This window comes from Loxodonta africana, chromosome 4 (genome assembly GCF_030014295.1).
Source record: "Loxodonta africana isolate mLoxAfr1 chromosome 4, mLoxAfr1.hap2, whole genome shotgun sequence".
NCBI classification, from domain to species: domain Eukaryota; kingdom Metazoa; phylum Chordata; class Mammalia; order Proboscidea; family Elephantidae; genus Loxodonta; species Loxodonta africana.
In genome coordinates, this window is record NC_087345.1 from 66,902,983 (window position 1) to 66,920,971 (window position 17,989).

The 17,989-nt window shown below is 39.9% G+C and overlaps 2 protein-coding genes across 2 annotated transcripts; one reads left to right on the plus strand and one right to left on the minus strand.

Moving 5' to 3' along the window:
• The first annotated feature begins 74 nt into the window (after nucleotides 1–74).
• Nucleotides 75–8,889, plus strand: LOC111753014 (pre-B lymphocyte protein 3-like). Its single transcript, XM_064283902.1, is given in 2 exon segments — nucleotides 75–5,611; nucleotides 5,613–8,889. Coding segments are annotated over 2 exon segments (402 nt in total). The 5' UTR covers nucleotides 75–5,287; the 3' UTR covers nucleotides 5,691–8,889.
• On the minus strand, nucleotides 8,803–17,957 carry LOC100666797 (lysozyme C-like). Its single transcript, XM_064283899.1, has 5 exons — nucleotides 16,211–17,957; nucleotides 13,926–14,384; nucleotides 11,834–11,998; nucleotides 10,144–10,222; nucleotides 8,803–9,580 (listed from the first exon to the last, which is right to left on the minus strand). The coding sequence occupies exons 2-5, from the start codon at nucleotides 14,119–14,121 to the stop codon at nucleotides 9,514–9,516; spliced, it is 507 nt and encodes a 168-aa protein (XP_064139969.1). The 5' UTR covers nucleotides 14,122–14,384; nucleotides 16,211–17,957; the 3' UTR covers nucleotides 8,803–9,513.
• Nucleotides 17,958–17,989: the final 32 nt, after the last annotated feature.

Consider the following 17,989-nt stretch of genomic DNA (forward strand, 5'->3'; position numbering starts at 1 on the left):
AGTAACCGCCAAGTCTTCTTGGCGGCCGTCGTCCCTGAAGCCCATTCTGTTACGCGCCGGAGAGGATCCGGAAAGATGGAGGGGCGATGGCCACGCCCTGCGCAGGCGCGTTGGGATCACGCGCAGAGCGCGCACGCGCATCGCCCTTGGCCTGGTGCATGGTGGTCCAGGTGGCTGGCACTTGAGGATGGTGAATAATTACGTCACCTACGCAGACGATTTAGCTTCGTAATGATCGCGAAATTGCCGTTTGGAGGGAATACCTTGTCATCGACCAAGTGTTTCCTCAATGATAAAGTCAAAATCATGAAATCTTGCTGACCCAAACCTCCCCCCACAGCTTTTCGTTGTTCTCATCCAGACCTCCACCCCTGACCCCGCTGATTTCTTCCTATCAGCCCCCTTTTTCCTTTCTTGTCCTACTCCGTTGAAATTCCAAGTACTGTAACTTCTCCCAGTGCTCCCTTCCATTGCCCATTGTGCTTCTGTGGCACTATTGTGCTTCTGTGGCACTATTGTGCAGGTGAGTGCTGTACTGAATTTATGTTCTCCAGTTTAATTGAAGTCTTCGTAACCGGTCGTTGGTTCTCTCTTATTTTCTCTTCTCTAGTTATTTTAAAACTTCTGTAGTGTCAACCTCTGACACCAGTTCCCTCATTGTTATCATTTGACGTTGCATCCTACTTCGAAAAGATGTTACCTAATGAGGGTCCCTGCTCTGGAGCAGGGGAGCCAATAAAACATACTCCAAGTCAGAAAGAGTGAGAAAGTTTATTAAGGAGATGTATACATAACTGGGGACCCAGCAGAAACACAGGCTGTCTCTGTGGAATCCCAAAGAGCAGTTTTACATTAGAGCTTGTATAGACTCTTACAAGGGTTACAAGTGTGTTTGTAGTCCCCTGCCAGACATTTCTTTATTAGGCTAAAGATACACATATCTGATACCTGGGCTCCAACTTTCCTGTGGAGGTTGTATGCCACAGGTAGTCTGGACAGAACAAAAGGTTATTTGCATCAGTTTTAAAACAAAGAACAAAGTCATTAACATTGTCAAAACAAGGTCATTAACAGAGGTATGTGAAGAAGGCAGGCAGAGGAAGATCAACTTATAGGTTTATCATGGCCTTAGTTATGTTAAGCTCTGAGCTGCCCATTTTGAAAAAGGAGAAAACATGCTGGGTGGTATTGGGGTCACAAAGATAAAAGACTGTGTCACCAGACTGAAACAGAATCTTTGGCTTGCCCAACAGCCACCCTCCTTCTCTTCTCTTCTGTTAAGAGGAAATCTTTCCGTTTAAAAACAATCCCTTTATCTGTGTTCCCGGGACCCAGATGGCACAGAGATTAAAAGCTTGGCTGCTAAACAATGGGTCATCAGTTGAATCCCCCAGCAGCTACTTGGAAATCCAATTGGACAGTTCTGCTCTATTTTGTAGGGCTAGTGTAACTTGGAATCGACTTGACGTAATGGATTTATCTCTTTTTGACATCTTTTTTTTTTTTTTGCTTTCTCAAGAATTTTGCCCCATCAACCATCGCCACTCTGCCTTGCATTTTCAACTTTTTCTTTTCTTTTGGCTTTTTCTCCCAAGAAGATTCAAACAAGCTTACATCTTTCCTATTTAAAGCTAACCAAGCAAACGTTTAATCCCACGTAGCTGTGTGTTGTCCTTCATGGTTGAACTTAGAAAAGCTGTCAACATTTCCTGTTTCCATACCCTCTTCAATTCGTCACTTCTGACTTTCACCCTCACTGAAACCAAAGATACTGTCATCTGTATCAGTAAAGCCAATGGTATTTCTTTCGCTTGATCTCTTGGCAGTGTCCATGGCCTCCTTTAGAGACACCAGTTTCTTCTGGTTTTCCTCCTACTTCTATGGCATCTCTTCCATTGCCGGGGTAACCAGTTCCTCCACTATGTTCCCATAGTGCCTGAGGGATTGGAACATTTATCATGTTATATTTTAATTATTCACAAACTTCATGAGGGAAATAACATCCATCCAAATGCGGAAATTATCAAATTATATCGTTAATATAAGAGGCAAGTAAAATTTTTCTGAAGATCATTCAAAAGCGGCTGGAGCTGTGTATAAGCAGGGAACTGCCAGAAATTCAAGCCGGATTTAGAAAAGGACGTGGAACCAGCAATATAACTGATGTCAGATGGATGCTGACTGAAAGCAGAGAATCACCTGTGTCTTACTGACTATGCAAAGGCATTCGTCTGTGTGGATCATAACAAATTACGGATAACATTGCAAAGAATGAGAATTCCAGGACACTTAATTGTGCTTGTGAGGAACCTGTACATAGATCAAGAGGCGGTTGTTGAACAGAACAGCAGATACTTAGTGGTTTGAAGTCAGGAAAGCTGTGTATCAGGGTTCTATCCTTTCCCCATAGCTATTCAATGTGTATGCTGAGCATATCCAAGAAGCTGAACTGTATGAAGAAGAATGGGGCATCAGGATTGGAGGAAGACTTATGAACACCCTGCGATATGCAGATGACACAGCCTTGCTTGCTGAAAGTGAAGAGGACTTGAAGCACTTACTGATGAAGGTCAAAGACCACAGTCCTCAGTGTGGATTACACCTCAATATACAGAAAACAAAAAAGCTCAAAACTGGACCAATAAGCAACATCATGATAAACGGAGAAAAAATTGAAGTTGTCAAGGATTTCATTTTACTTGGATCCATAGTCAACACCCAGGGAAGCAGCAGTCAAGAAATCAAAAGACACATAGCATCGGGCAAATCTGCTGTAAAGCTGGTCTTTAAAGTGTTAAAAAGCAAAGTTGTCACCTTGAAGACCAAGGTGGGCCTGACCCAAGCCATGGTTTTTAGGATCACCTCATATGCATGCAAAAGCTGGATGATGAATAAGGAAGACCAAAGAGGAACTGGTGGTGCCTTTTAACTGTGGTGTGGCAAAGAATATTGAATACACCATGGACTGCCAAAAGAAACGAACAAATCTGTCCTGGAAGAAGTACAACAAAAATGCTTTGTTACCGTATTTTTAAGGTAAAATAAAATTTAATAAAATTAAACCAATACATAGAACACATTTGGATCTTTTCAGGAAAGACAATGGATTGAACACACATCTTTAGCTTCTTTCCCAAAGTCCTCTAAAGCAAGGAAAGGAGTTTTATAAAAGGCATCTTACTATCAGGATGGGGAAAATGGGAAAGAAACCAGCAACAAAAATTTGAAGTCTGGTATGCAAATAGCAGGTGGTAAAGGACAGACCTGAGAACTGAGCAGGCAGAGCTAATAACCAAATCAATTTACAGTGCAGCATCTTCCCCCTCTCCAGCCCAAGAGCCATACAGCCAAGCAATTGCCCCTTATCTACTCCAAAGCGAAAAACAGAGTCTATGCTCTGAGGAACACCAGAGTTGAGGTAGGATATTACCCAGAAAACAGATTTACCAAAATGTGCCTACAAGCTGCTGAAACCCTCACTGAGCTCTTTAAAATCCTGGCAATCAGGCCTTTTTTTTCTAGTAGGGTATAGATAGGGAGAGGCTTCTCGGGGGAATCTGACCAGCCTGAGAGGAGAGATCTAAGGATCTCCAGTGAAACTGACCCGACCCAGCTTGATCGTTCTACAGTGAATTATACACATAATGTTGAAATCCGGTTAGGCAGTGGGAACTTTAATTAACATTTAGTTGCCCACTGCTGTATTTAAGTAAGTGACCAAGGATTACCAGGCATCTGAGGAAAGCCTCTAAAATTAAAGAGATAATCCAGCAAGAACTGAACAGGAATGGCAAATTGGAGGAAACAGAGAAAACTAAAACAACACAAATCAAAACTATTATCATTACTCTGATAAAATGTCACAAATATGACAGAAAAACAGGGAAAAAAGAAATCCAGGAAACAAAAAGCTGTTAGAAATTAAAAATATGGTAGTAGAAATGAAACCTTACAAAAAATATTAGAAGCTTAAATTGAAGAAATCTCCCAGATACTAGAACAAAGTACAAAGAGGTGGAAAATAGGACAGGAAAGACAAGAACATCAGAGGATCAGTCTAGGAGTTCCCAAAAGACAGAATGAAGAAAATGGAAGGAAGCAAATCATTAATAAATGATTCAAGAAAGTTTTCCAAAACTAGAGGATATGTTTCTAAACTGAAAGATCCCACCAAGTGCCAGTAGGAAGATGAAAACAGACTTACATCAAGACACATCATTATGAGGTTTCAGAATGGGGGAGGGGATAAAGAGAAAATTTCACAAACGTCTGGGTCATCAAGATTCAGGAATCGTAATAGCTTCAGACTGCTTAATAAGAAGAGCAACGTTGGTTAGCAGTGGGCCCTAGTCCAGTGTGCCTGGCATCCTTGTAAGAGTAGGAAGGACAACTGGAGAGACACAGGGAGAAGGCAGCCACGTGAAGATAAAGGCAGATTGGAGTTATGCTATCACAAGCCAAGGCAAGCCTGGGGCCGCCACAGGATAGAAGAGGTAAGGAAGGATCCTTCCCTAGAGCCTTCAGAGAGACTGTTGGCCCCGTTGACACCTTGTTCTCAGACTTCTGGCCTCCAGAAAGGTGATAGAATAAATTTCTGTTGTTTTAAGTGATCTGTGGTACTTCGTTATGTCAGCCACAGGACACTCATATAGTAAGTATATGTTTAAGGACATTGGTGGTTTGGTGGTAGAATTCTCATCTTCCATGCAGGAGACCCATGTTCAATTCCTGGCCAGTGTACCACATGGCAAGCCACTACCCATCTGTTTTTGTGTACTGCTGTGATGAACAGGTTTTAGCTGAGCTTCCAGACTAAGATGGACTTGGAAGAAAGCACTGCCAATCTATATTCTCAAATCAGCTGGTGAAAACCCTGTGGATGACAAGGGTCTGAGTTGCAGCTGATTATAGGAATGGTGCAGAGCCAGGCAGCATTTTTTTATGTCATGCATGGGGTCACCATGACTTGGGGACTGACTCGCCAGCGGCTAACAATCGGTGCACTGCTTTGGACTTGGAGGCAGAGAGAAGACTGGGGCCTTCAGGCAGTTCTACCAGTGTCACACTGTACCCCGGACAAGCACTTTCCTTTGAAAGGCCTCAGTGTTTCCACTTGTAAAATGAGATGAGGAAACCAAGGCACAGAGAGGGGGAGTAACTTAGCTAAAATCATGCAGTCAGGAAGGGGAGGAGCTAGGATTCAAATCCAAGTTGAAAACCACCGTGGCTCACCTATTAATTCAAATTCTGTCAGTACCCTGCAGCAGCTGGAGCAGGGCCCAGCAGAATGACGCCCATCTGCCCCCTGCCTCTGCCCATGGCCACCCGATGCCTGTTCGTCCTCGTCGGGGCACTCTTGGCAGCCTCCCAGCCAGGTCTAGCCCAGCCAGATGCACTGCTGGTCTTCCCAGGCCAGACGGCCCAGCTCTCCTGCACACACAGCACCCTCCACGCTGCCATCAGGAGCTACGGTGTATCCTGGTACCAGCAGCGGGCAGGTAGCGCCCCCCGGTACCTCCTTTACTACCGCTCAGAGGATGAACGGCACCAGCCTGAAGATGTCCCAGCCCGCTTCTCAGCAACCAGGGATATGGCCCACAATGCCTGCATCCTGACTGACCATCAGCCCTGTGCAGCCCGAGGATGACACAGATTACTACTGCTCTGTGGGCTATGGCTCCAGCCCCTAGGGATGGAGCGTGGAGGAGTGCTCTTGTCTGCCTCCCACTCTGCCCGAACCTCCGGCTAGTCTCGAACTTTCTCTGAGCCTTGCTTTCCCTTCTCTGTAAAATAGGTTAATAAAATTCAACCTGTCAATCAAAAAAAAAAAAAAAGAAGAGCAACATTGGAATCTAGGGAGCAATGAGGTACTAAGTTGGCTAAATTTATAGGCAACTATCAGTCGAATGTGTGATTAGAATAAAGACAATTTTAGACATGCTAAGACTCAAAAACAAACAAAGCCTCTCATGCACCCTTCCTCAGAAAGTTTTGGAGATGTAATCCACCAAAATGAGGGAATAAGCCAAAAAGGAGGAAATCATGAAATACAGGAAGCACAGTAACTGTCAAACACGGAGAGAGAAGAAGAGAATCTCAAGATGACGCTGAAAGAAAGAGCCTAGGATGACAGCTATGTAGTAGGCATACACAGCATCCAGTCTAGATCAGATTTGGTCAGAAATCTTTGTGTGATACTGCTTCAGGAAGATGAAATTGATAAAAGTCCAGCTGTATCTAAGGAAATGAGAGGAGACTTAAATATAAGACTTAGAGTTTGGGAGTTGAATGAATGAGATACGCAGAAATCTAGGCAAAATTTAAAATCATGCATCTATTGACTCTGGGGAAAACAAAACCTTGTGTAAGAACTGTATTTACAGCTATGAAAACCCTGAGTATTGATCTAACAAAAAAAAAAGTATGTAATTGCATTGGAAAGATGGGCTTGGGGCAACAGTGTATGTGTGGTGGGGATGGGACAGGTGGCTAGAGCTTAATTCTTAACATCCATAGTGGGAAGTCAGTGTCCTAAAATGGAAAAATCAAGAAGGAGCAATATAATCCTAGTATTTAAAGTCATGGAGGTAAATATAAGAAGAGCTAAATATAAATAAGCTAAAAGAGGAGAAGGTGGTTGCATCTGAAGAGGGAGAGAAGCTTTGTAGGGTTATTTGTATAAACATTGAGGATTTATAACGTTATTAAAAATAAAAATTAAAAGCCATTTTAAGTGATTTTTATGATAGACATGCATCTAAAATCATTTTTGAAAAATATATTTTCTATTAATGACTACAGCTTCATGTGATTACAATTTTTAGTAATTCCATTGAGCAATTTATAAAAAATATTTTTAAAATGATTCCACTAAGTTGAAGCCTACAAAAACATGCTCAGAGCTTAGTTATAATTAGTGCACATGGAGAGCTCACTCACTGCATAGAATACCTCTCTGAATTTCAAATAGCATCCTGGGGTGAAACTAAGCAACACAGAAAGTGAGTTTCTTTTGACAATGATCAGACGCTGATACTGATTTTTATTCTGTTCTCAGCGTAAGAGTAGAAATTTGGTTTAGGATTTTGATTGTAGTAAAACAACAACAGATATTATCAAAATACATCGCTTTCCATTTTCAGCCAACTTCTGCTGTTTCCTCAGTCAGCCTGGCCTGTCTTAGATAAGTCTCACCTCTGTTTCTTAACTGTCACTCTTCAAGTCTCTATTCCCTACCTTCAAAGATGGTCAGACTATGTCTCACATACTTTGGACGTGTTATCGGCAAGGATCAGTCTCTGGAGGACATCATGCTTGTTATAGTTGAGGGTCATTGAAAAAGGGGAAGGCCGTCAACGGGATGGACTCACACAGTAGCTACAACAACGGGCTCAAGTACGATTGTGATGATAGTGCAGGAGCGGGCAGTGTTTCCTTTTGTTGTAGATAGGGTCACTATTAGTCAAAAAGGACTTGCCGGCAGCGAACAGCAACACCACCACCACCCCTACCTTGACCCATATGTCATACACCTCAGAGAATCCTGTGTCAGCTTCCTGAGTTTATTCATATCAAGATATGCCCAGAGCCTGAAGCTGTACCTGTGTTGGGGCCCTCTGCTGCCAACCCCCCACAGATGATTTATGCACTACATCCACATGGACTTGAGGCTGACTCTTGGGATACCAGAAGTTGTTGTAATGGAATGAAGTGGGCTTAAAACTATGAAGAGCTTTGCAAGACCAACTTTGAGGAACATACTAAAGAATGGACAAGAGGCTCATTGCATCAATCAGGGTTTATTGAGAATGTCCCTTATTCAAAGCAGTATTCTGTGTTTGGGATATGTTGTTGTTAGTTGCCGCTGAGTCAGTCCCGACTCATGGCAACCCAATATATTTGAAAATAGAACTGCTTCATAGAGTTTTCTTGGCTGTAATCTTTATAAAAGCAGTTCACTAAGTTTTTCCGCCATGGAGACACTGAGTGGGTTTGAACCGGCAACCTTTACATTAGAAACTGAAGGCAAACTGCTTGTGCCACCCAGGTGTGAGTGATCAGAATGATAAAAAAATAAGTTTTGCCCTCCTCCCCATGAGGAGAGTGTTTCAGCATGGTGTGTTGGAGCAGGGACACAGTAAGGAGGGGTGCAGGTGTGTGTGGGTGGCAGCCCAATGACAGGTATCAGAGCCTGAGTGGGGTGAAGAAGACAGCTATTCTCTCAGCATAATATGAGGCGAGTGGGGGCTCAGCGAAGTGGAGGACTGGGGGGAGGATACTGGGACTTTGGAGAGAGAGGAGAAGAAGTAAAATAGCAATACTTATTTTAGAGTGGGGACACCACAGGAAGGACTGCAGAGAAATAACTAAGATGGCCAGATAGGTTTGAGTGTTCATTTGAGATTCGTAGCAAAGAATTTAAAGTGAGAACTATCAGGATATTTGTGTGTTTTTCTGCAGCAACATGCAGCAGTTTGGGTGCAAGTGAGGATATAGGAAATATATTAAGAGTGCAAAATCATTTTTTTCAAATTTTTTTTTCTTCAAAGACTCTAGTCTTAAACAAACATACAAGGTACGAGTTGCAAAGCCTTTAATAACCATGTTTGCATTTTTTTTACAATATGCATAATTTCTTAGCTGTTGTTCATTAGCATTTCAGTACTTGCAAACACATCTGCCTTCTGGATTTAGTTTTCATGCATGAATTTACATTAATAAAATTAAAGAATAGCAACAGCTTATCTAATCTTTCCTTATCTTTCCTTCATGATCAGCAAGATGCATGTGACAGTTTTTTAATTAAATTTTTTTTTTTTATTGTGCTTTAAGTGGAAGTTTACAGCTCAAGATAGGACAGGTTTTTAAAGGACTAAAATAGATTGAAATTGTGAGTCTATTTGTAAAGCTGCATAAAAGCAATATTTTTCAGAAAAAATTTCAACCAAAGGTCACACACTTCATGAAAACAAAATTATTCATTCAGGCAATCTCCACTTTAGCCATTTGGCGTTCTGTACCTTTTTAAATTTGAGATTGTCCAACAAAGAGTGGCTGTCTCATTTGGAGATGACTGAACAGTTGGAGGCATTGTATGCCTACGCAGTTGGGATTCTGCCTGAGGTCAGTTTATTTTGAGAGATCTTCTATTACATTTTTATCTAATATTGTGGACTAACTGTATTATCCAGTTTAAGTCGGGGTTATTTCTTTGTTAACGAACTGAATATATCGGAGATGTATTTCTAACCAAGGCTTTAGATTCATTTCTACCAGCATTAGTTCTTTGACGCAAACTGAAAAATGCTGTAGGTGTAAAGTCAAATACCCATAATCAAATAGTACATGTTATTAATCACTAAGCCTTAGGAGAAAGGCAATATTTTGCTCCTGCTTCTGTAAAAAAAGTTCCTTGTTTGAAAGGGAAAGAAAAGTAGTGTGACCTTTTACTTATTTACTACTGCCTTAATATGAAAAGAGACAAAAGCGAGCTGAAGAACGAAAACTCTGCAGTTAAACCCCACAGCCTCGAACATACTGAGTGAGATCACGGTTCTGACAATGTTTTCTCCATGCTACCCTGTAGAGAAAGGTCAAACAAACCATAAAAAGGTTAAACTATCTTCATTGTATATACATACTTCAAATCTTCTGGGGGGAAGAAAGAATTTTACCAATAAATAAACTATAGACTATAGATAGAGTCAGGTATTATTTAATAAATGGAAATATACAAAGCACTCCACTCCTCCCCAAAGCCCCACTAAAGCTCAGAAGGCAGAATACAAACACTGAGTTACGTGCCTTCCACATCAGCAACTACAAAGGGCATCATTACACATTTCTTTGTTCTAAAAATAATTTCAAGATATTAGAAGCACAGCCAGTGTGGAGAATCATAAAAACCCTTAAAAAAAAAAAAAAAAAACAAACCCTGAATTGATGAGGCAGAGATTAAGAGTGTGAATTTAGGTAAGGTAGATTGTTTCTTCAAGAACTATATATTGCTGTACAATGTTCAGCATAAATCTAAAGACACAACTTCTAGTTCTCAGTAGCATACTTCGGCCTTTGAAACCCTGATCTCTGCACAAATCAATACCAGTGTAAAATAGTTTACCCCTTTAATGACTGAAAACATACCATGCTTTAATGCCTTGTGGATCCCTGACAACTCTCTTTGCACAAGCTACAGCTTGAGTGATATCACCTTGCAGTAAATCTGAAAAAAGAGGCAGTAAGGAATGAAAACAGCTTTCATAGAAATCTCGTTATAAGTTTAGGTTTAGCCAGCTTTAACTCTACTAGGCTGAGGAAGGAATACTAGGAAGTTATTTTCCAAGAGTCCATGTATCTGTGAATAGGAGAAAAATTTTCTCTTCATTCCATTCTATTTGGCATGAAACATTTTGTTTATCATTTACCAAGTTGTTGGGAGTTCTGAAATTTTAAACTAATATGGAAACCTTGGTGGTCTAGTGGTTAACAGGTACGGCTGCTAACCAAGAGATTGGCAGTTCAACCCACCAGGCATTCCTTAGAAACCGTATAGGGGCACTATAGTCCTATAGGGTCACTATGAGTCAGAATCAACCTGATGGCAGTGCGTTTGGTTTTAAGGTATTTTATGATCTTACGACCTGTTTGTACTTTCCGTTGTTGTTGTTAGTTGCTGTCCAGTCGATTTCGACTGCCAGCGACCCTATGTACAACAGAACGAAGCACTGCCCGGTCCTGCGCCATCCTCACAATCGTTATGTTTGAGCCCACTGTTGTAGCCACTGTGCCAATTCATCTCGTTGAGGGTGTTCCTCCTTTTCACTGACTCTATACTTTTTTTTTTTTTTTTATACTTTACCAGGGACTGGTCCCTCTTGATAACATGTCTAAAATAAGTGAGACTAAGTCTCACCATGTTTGCTTCTAATGAGCATTCTGGCTGTACTTGGTGGTCGTGTTTGTACTAGGCAATGTAAAAAAAAAAAAAAAAAAATTTGCCTATTAATTTTTTTACTTAGCAATTCCGCTTTTAGGAAATGAACCCAAAGATGTATGTACAAGGTTTTTCATAGTAATTTACAATCGGGAAAAGTGGAAACAACTTATGTGTTTCCAATAGGAGTTGAATCAATAAATTCTGCAATATTCATGTAACGGAATTCTATACGTCCTTTAAAAATGATAATACGGTTTTGTTTGTTGTCGTGGAAATAATTTTAAACAATAAAAAGTCATAAAGTAGTATAGGTAATACAATTTCATTTTTGTAAAAACATACATTGCTTACATGTTTGTATGTGGGTAAATGTGCATGAGATATAGCTTTACATTTGTATACATGATTGATATATAGTCTTGAAAAGTATTTTTCAAAAAGTTAACAATGGTTATAAACTTCTGAGTAGTAAAATTATGGGTGATTTTGTTTCTTAGTATTTTCTAATTTTTATTCAATGACCACAGATTATTATACACAACAAAATATTTTTTAAAGTTACATTAACTGGATTTTAAAAGAAGAATATTCTAAGACTAATCTTATTAGGGATTTAACATTTCAAAATTTAATAATATTAATTTCGCAATACTTATTCTTTTATGCACGAAAGATTCCATATGTTATTTTTATATTTATATGAGCTCAAATACAATATTTGTTTCACCCCAAATAAACAAATCCATAAAATAACTTATTAGGAGTATCTGGAAGTTGAGATGGAGTTTTTACAAGTCCCTGATGAAACTTTCAAAGCTTTTTAAAATTTGTATTGCATCTCTAATAAGTACAACCAGATGGGTCCTGTGCCATCACTTATATGTTATCTCGTCTTACCGTAGCAAGATATGCCACAGGCATTAACTGCGTTTGGGGTTTTGCCATCATTACACCAGTAGCGGCTATTGATCTGAAAAATCCCGTAATCAGTGCTTTTGTCTCCAGGATTATAGTTTGTAGTTCGGGTCTTGTAATTACTCTCATGTTTGGCCAAACACACCCCTGAAAAGTAATAAGTGAGCAACACCAAATCACTTATATTGTAAGTGTAAAGATATATTTGACTTGCAAAGTTATTTTAACATTTTAGTGTTAAAGGGCTCCTAAGAAAGTCCTTTTCACAATGCAAATAATTTTGTAATACTAATGAAACAAGATAACATACTTTTAAAAGTATATACAATATCCTTTTACCCTTCCCCTATACCTCAGGCAACATTCAGCCCAGAATGTTGAGTGGAGTTTTTTAATTCATAGGCGATACAGCAATAAACCAGTTGCCTTCCAGTCGACTGCAATTCATGGTGATCCCATGTGTATCAGAGTAGAACTGTGCTCCATAGGGTTTTCAGTGGAAGATTTTTCCAGAAGTAGATAGCCAGGCCTTTTTTCCAAGGTACCTCTGAGTGCACTCAAACCTCTAAGCTTTTGATTAACAGCTGAGTGCATTAATCCCTTGCACCACCCAGGAATTTCCAGACTGATGGAAAAATGCTTTTGATTAGAGAAAATAAGAATTTTCTGACACACAAAATTTTCTTAAAATCCTTAACAGGGTATTTGAATATAAAGTCAGACTCTGCAAGACAACAGCTATAGAATCGAAAGGAATATTTTTTCCATCAAATCATTCATTTAATTGTTTATTCAAAAATAGTTACTGAGGGGAAATACCTGAATTCAATCTGAAAAGTACAGTACTTATATTAGCAAATATGGACTAAAATAGAAAGTAAGTTTTACTCAGTGCACCTCTTGAATTGTGTGGAAGAAAATGAAAAATAGCCAATCAACCAGGTGAAGAAGAATTAAAACATTATTTCATGGCTGAGTTTCAGGGATTCTTATGTAGCACAGTTACTGAGGAGAAATAGTTTCCTACTGCCCTGGTATTAAGAGTTGAACATAATCTTTTTAATGTTAAAAATCCCACGTTGTGACAGGAGAATCTTTAAAACCATACTGCATCACTCTAGGCTCTCCCGAGTCACGTAAGGAGGAATTGGCAGCAATATCCCAGATCCTCAAATGTATCTTTTAGTCAGCCTACTTGCGCCATTGAGTTGGAGGCAACTGGCAAACCCAGTGGAACTGGAAGAGCACGAACAGGTTCCATTGTACTTAAAATGGTAGGAATTTTGCCCTCTCTTGTTCTAATTCCTGAATCTGGTATCTCTGATTTTAAAGGAACAAATTGGTGTTTTTAATCATTTTAAGTATGCAAACACCAATAAAATTTTAAAAAGTCCACTCTCTCAGAGCCCCTTTTTTTCTTTTGTGTTACTGCATCCCAGCAAATTTTCGTTTTTTAATTTTTATTGTGCTTTAACTGAAAGTTTACATATCAAGTCAGTCTCTCACACAAAAATTTATACACACCTTGCAACATACTCCCAATTGCTCTCCCCTTAAGGAGGCAGCCTGCTCCCTTCCTCCACTCTCTCTTTACATGTCCATTTCACCAGCTTCTAACCCCCTCTACCCTCTCATCTCCCCTCCATGCAGGAGATGCCAACATAGTCTCAAGTGTCCACCTGATCCAAGAAGCTCACACCTCACCAGCATCCCTCTCCAACCCATTGACCAGTCCAATCCCTGTCTGAGCAGTTGGCTTTGGGAATGGTTCCTGTCCTGGGCCAACAGAAGGTCTGGGGGCCATGACCACTGGGGTCCTTCTAGTCTCAGTCAGACCATTAAGTCTGGTCTTTTTAGGAGAATTTGGAGCCTACACCCAACTGCTCTCCTGCTCCCTCAGGCGTTCTCTGTTGTGTTCCTCCCAGGGCAGTCATAGTTTGTAGCCGGGCACCATCTAGTTCTTCTGGTCTCAGTCTGATGTAGTCTCTGGTTTATGTGGCCCTTTCTGTTTCTTGAGCCCCTTCTTATTATCATCCTCCCTGGGGTATCTCTGTGGAAAGGAGAGCAGACTTACAGTTTGCCAGGCTGATTCCCCTGTAGCCATCCAGTCCATGTCGCTTCAGAGTTCGGGCCAACTCGCACCTTTTAAAGACCTTACCGTGGACAGTGCCACAAAGGAAGAGAAGCCCCAGAATAAGGAGAGCCTTCATGTTGACTGGGAAGTCAGATGGCTCAGCTAACCAGGGTGAGCTGGTCCCAGTATTTAACATCTTGTAACTTCCTCCTTCTCCTAGTGGTTTGGTGGCTCCACTCTTTGAACTATGCGGAAAGGAGGAACTGTTTATCCACTGACATTAAAAGGTTTTTTGCTTTTTATGTTTGAACATACAGATCCTGATGACCTAAGAATTATCTATGAAGGAAGTTACATTTTTTAAGACAGGAGGGAACAGGAACACCTGGTTCAGGAAGAACTGAGAAGTTGCATTTGTCCAAAATGGAAATGTCCTCCTTATTTTGAATTTGAGCAACTCTAAAGAAAAAAAAAAAACAAACTAATGAACATTATACATATCTCAAAGTTAGCCCTATTCTTTAATTAACACTCGTTTCCACGAAATCATTTTGTGTACATTCACTATTTCATTTTCATTTAAAATTAACTTATATGTGCTTTTCCACAAATAGACACAAACACATGTGCCTGTCATTTTAGTGGTATATAGGTTTATATCCTGTTGTTCAGCCATTTCCCTATTCTAAACATTTTTTGTTACTATTATACATTTTTTACTATTATAAATCTAATTTTTAATTGTTATAAATAAGGCTGCTGTTAACAACGTTCCCAACTCTTTTTGTACAAGGCCTTGCCTCCATTTCCATGTTAGAGCATAAAGAGTTATTATAAAGCACTGAAACTTTCAAAATCAAATACACCCAAATAGATATATTCAACTAAGTGCTCCCTTTAAAATAATCAGCTCAGGATGTGCACTTTTTTTTTTTAATTGTACATTTTAGATGAAGGTTTATAGAATGAACTAGTTTTTCATTAAACAGTTAGTACAAGTATTGTTTTATGACATTGGTTAACAACCCCCTGACATGTCAAAACTCTCTCATCTTGACCTTGAGTTCGTTATTACCAGCGTTCCTATTCCCTCCTGCCTTCTAGTACTTGCCCCTGGGCTGGTATGTCCCTTCAGTCTCATTTTCTTCCATGGGCCTGTCCACTCTTTGGCTGAAGGGTAAACCTCAGGAGTGACTTCATTACTGAGCTGAACGGGTGTCCGGGGCCATCCTCTTGGGGTTTCTCCAGTCTCTGTCAGGCCAGCAAGTCTGCTCTTTCTTTTTGAATTATAATTTTGTTCTACATTTTTCTCCAGCTCTGTCCTGTACCCTCTATTCTGTGCACATTTTTAAGAACAATGCTGTGTGTGTGTGTGTGTGTGTGTGTGTGTGTGTATATATATATTTATATATATATATATCGGCCATAGCTCAAAAGGAACTGTCCTTCTGGACCTGCCTATGAAGACAAATTCTGAGCCACACAAAATGTCATCACTTTGTAGTACTCCTAATTTTCATCAATGGCAATCTCTCCCTGTTTGTCCTCTAAGATTATTCTCCAGCTTTGTCTCTAAATTACTGGTTGGAGACCTTGTCTAAGAAAATCAAAATAATTCCATTTTTGAAGCTAGGTCTAATTTTGTTAATTCACAATAAATATAGAGACAGATTTTCAGGACTCAAAGAGACAGAAGTGAATGTAAAATGCTAGTCTTTAAAATTAGTCCCCTTTATATTCTCTCCGACTCAATGCTAACGTGCATCTAGTTATTATCCACACTATCTCAGCCTTCTGCTGGCGAGATTAACTTTTCCTTTTAAATATCTGAATAGTTCTGGGCTTCCACTTTCTTGGGATGGGATAAGGAAATATTTGCATGACATCCCAAACCAAAATGATAGCATGATAATGTGAACACTTAAACAGAAGAGATGTTTTGGTCCTTTATCTCTCCTGGGGCAGAAGCGACGATCAGTGATAACATCTTATCAAAACGCTATTATTTCATTTGAGGTGAGTTAGCAAGCTCTTTAAAAATAAAATAAGAAGTAAGCATACTTTTGGGGCACAGATATTTTTCCCCAGAAGTTTTGTACGTATTGCATATTTGGTGCAATGTATGTATTTTATTCTCTTGGGAAAGGTGTCTATAGATTCCAGATTATTTTATTACGTTATAATACCCAGTGTTACTGTTGTTAGGTGCCCTCAAGTCAATTTCAACTCATAGCAACACTATGTGCAACAGAACAAAACACTCTCTGGTCCTGCCACATACTCACAATCATAGCTATGTTTGAGCCCATTGTTGCATCTACTGTGCCCATCCATCTCACTGAGGGTCTTTCTCTTTTTCACTGATGCTCTGCCTTACAAAGCATGATGTCCTTCTCCAGGGACTGATCCCTTCTGATAACATGTTCAAAGCAAGGGAGATGAAGTCGTGCCATCGTTACTTGCAAGGAGCACTCTGGCTGTACTTCTTTCGAGATGGAGTTTTTGCTTTTTTTGGCAGTCCATAGTATATTCAATATTCTTTGCCAACAGCATAATTCAAAGGCATCAATTCTTCTTTGGTCTTCCTTATTCATTGTCCAGCTTTTGCATACATATGAAGCAACTGAAAGTATCATGGCTTGGGTCAGGCGTACCTTAGTCCTCAATGTAACATCTTTACTTCTCAACACTTTAAAGAGGTCTTTTGCAGCAGATTTGTCCAATGCAATATGCCGTTTGATTTCTTGACTGCTGCTTCCATGGGTGTTGGCTGTGGTTCCAAGTAAAATGAAATCCTTGAGAATTTCAATATTTCTTTTCATTTATTATGATGTCGTTTATTGGTCCAGTTGTGAGGATTTTTGTTTTCTTTACGTTGAGATGTTAATGCATAAGGAAGGCTGTAGTCTTTGATCTCCATCAGTAACTGCTTCGAGTCCTCTTTGCTTTCAGCAAGGAAAGTAGTGTCATCTGCATATAGCAGTTGATAATGGGTCTTCCTCCAGTCTTGATGGCTGGTTCTTCTTCATATAGTCCACTCTTGGGTTATTTGCTCAGGATACAGATTGAGTAAGTACGGTGAAAGGATACAACCCTGACGCACACCTATCTTGATTTCAAACCACAGAGTATCCCCTTACTCTGTTCAGATGACTCACTCTTGGTTTACATTCAGGTTCCTCATGAGCACAATTAAGTTTTCTGCAATTCCCCGTCTTCCCAATGTTATCCATAATTTGTTATGATCCACACAGACAAATGACTTTCCATAGTCAATAAAATACAGGTAAACATCTTTCTGGCATTCTCTGCTTTCAGCCAAGATCCATCTGACATCAGCAGTGATACCCCTAATTCCATGTCCTCTTCTGAATTTGGCTTGAATTTCTGGCAGTTCCTTGCTGGTGTACTGCTGCAACTGCTTTGGAATGACTTGCATGTGATATTAATGATATTGTTCAATAATTTCCACCTTCTATTGGATTGCCTTTCTTTGGAATGGGAACAGACATGGATTTCATCCACTTGGTTGACCAGGTAGCTGTATTCCAAATTTTTGGGCATGGACAAGTGAGCACTTCCAGCATTGCATCTGTTTGTTAAAACATCTCCATTGGTGTTCCTTCAATTCCTGGAGTCTTGGTTTTGCCAATGCCTTCAGTGAAGCTTGGACTTCTTGCTTTAATACCATCAGTCCCTGATCATATGCTACCTCCTGAAATGGTTGAATGTCGACCAATTCTTTTTAGTAGAGTGACTGTGTATTCCTTCCACCTTCTTTTGATGCTTCCAGTGTCATTCAATATTTTGCCTATAAAGTCCTTCAAAATTGCAACTCAAGGCTTGAATTTTTCCTTCAGCTTTAGAAATGACCAGTATTTTCTTTTCTAACTCCAGATCTTTGCACATTTCATTATAATACTTTATTTTGTGTTCTCGAGCCACCCTTTGAAATCTTGTGTTCAGCTCTTTTATGTCACCATTTCTTCCATTTGCTATAGTTACTCTACATTTAAGACCTAGTTGCAGAGTCTCTTCTGACATCCATTTTTTTCTTTCCTGTC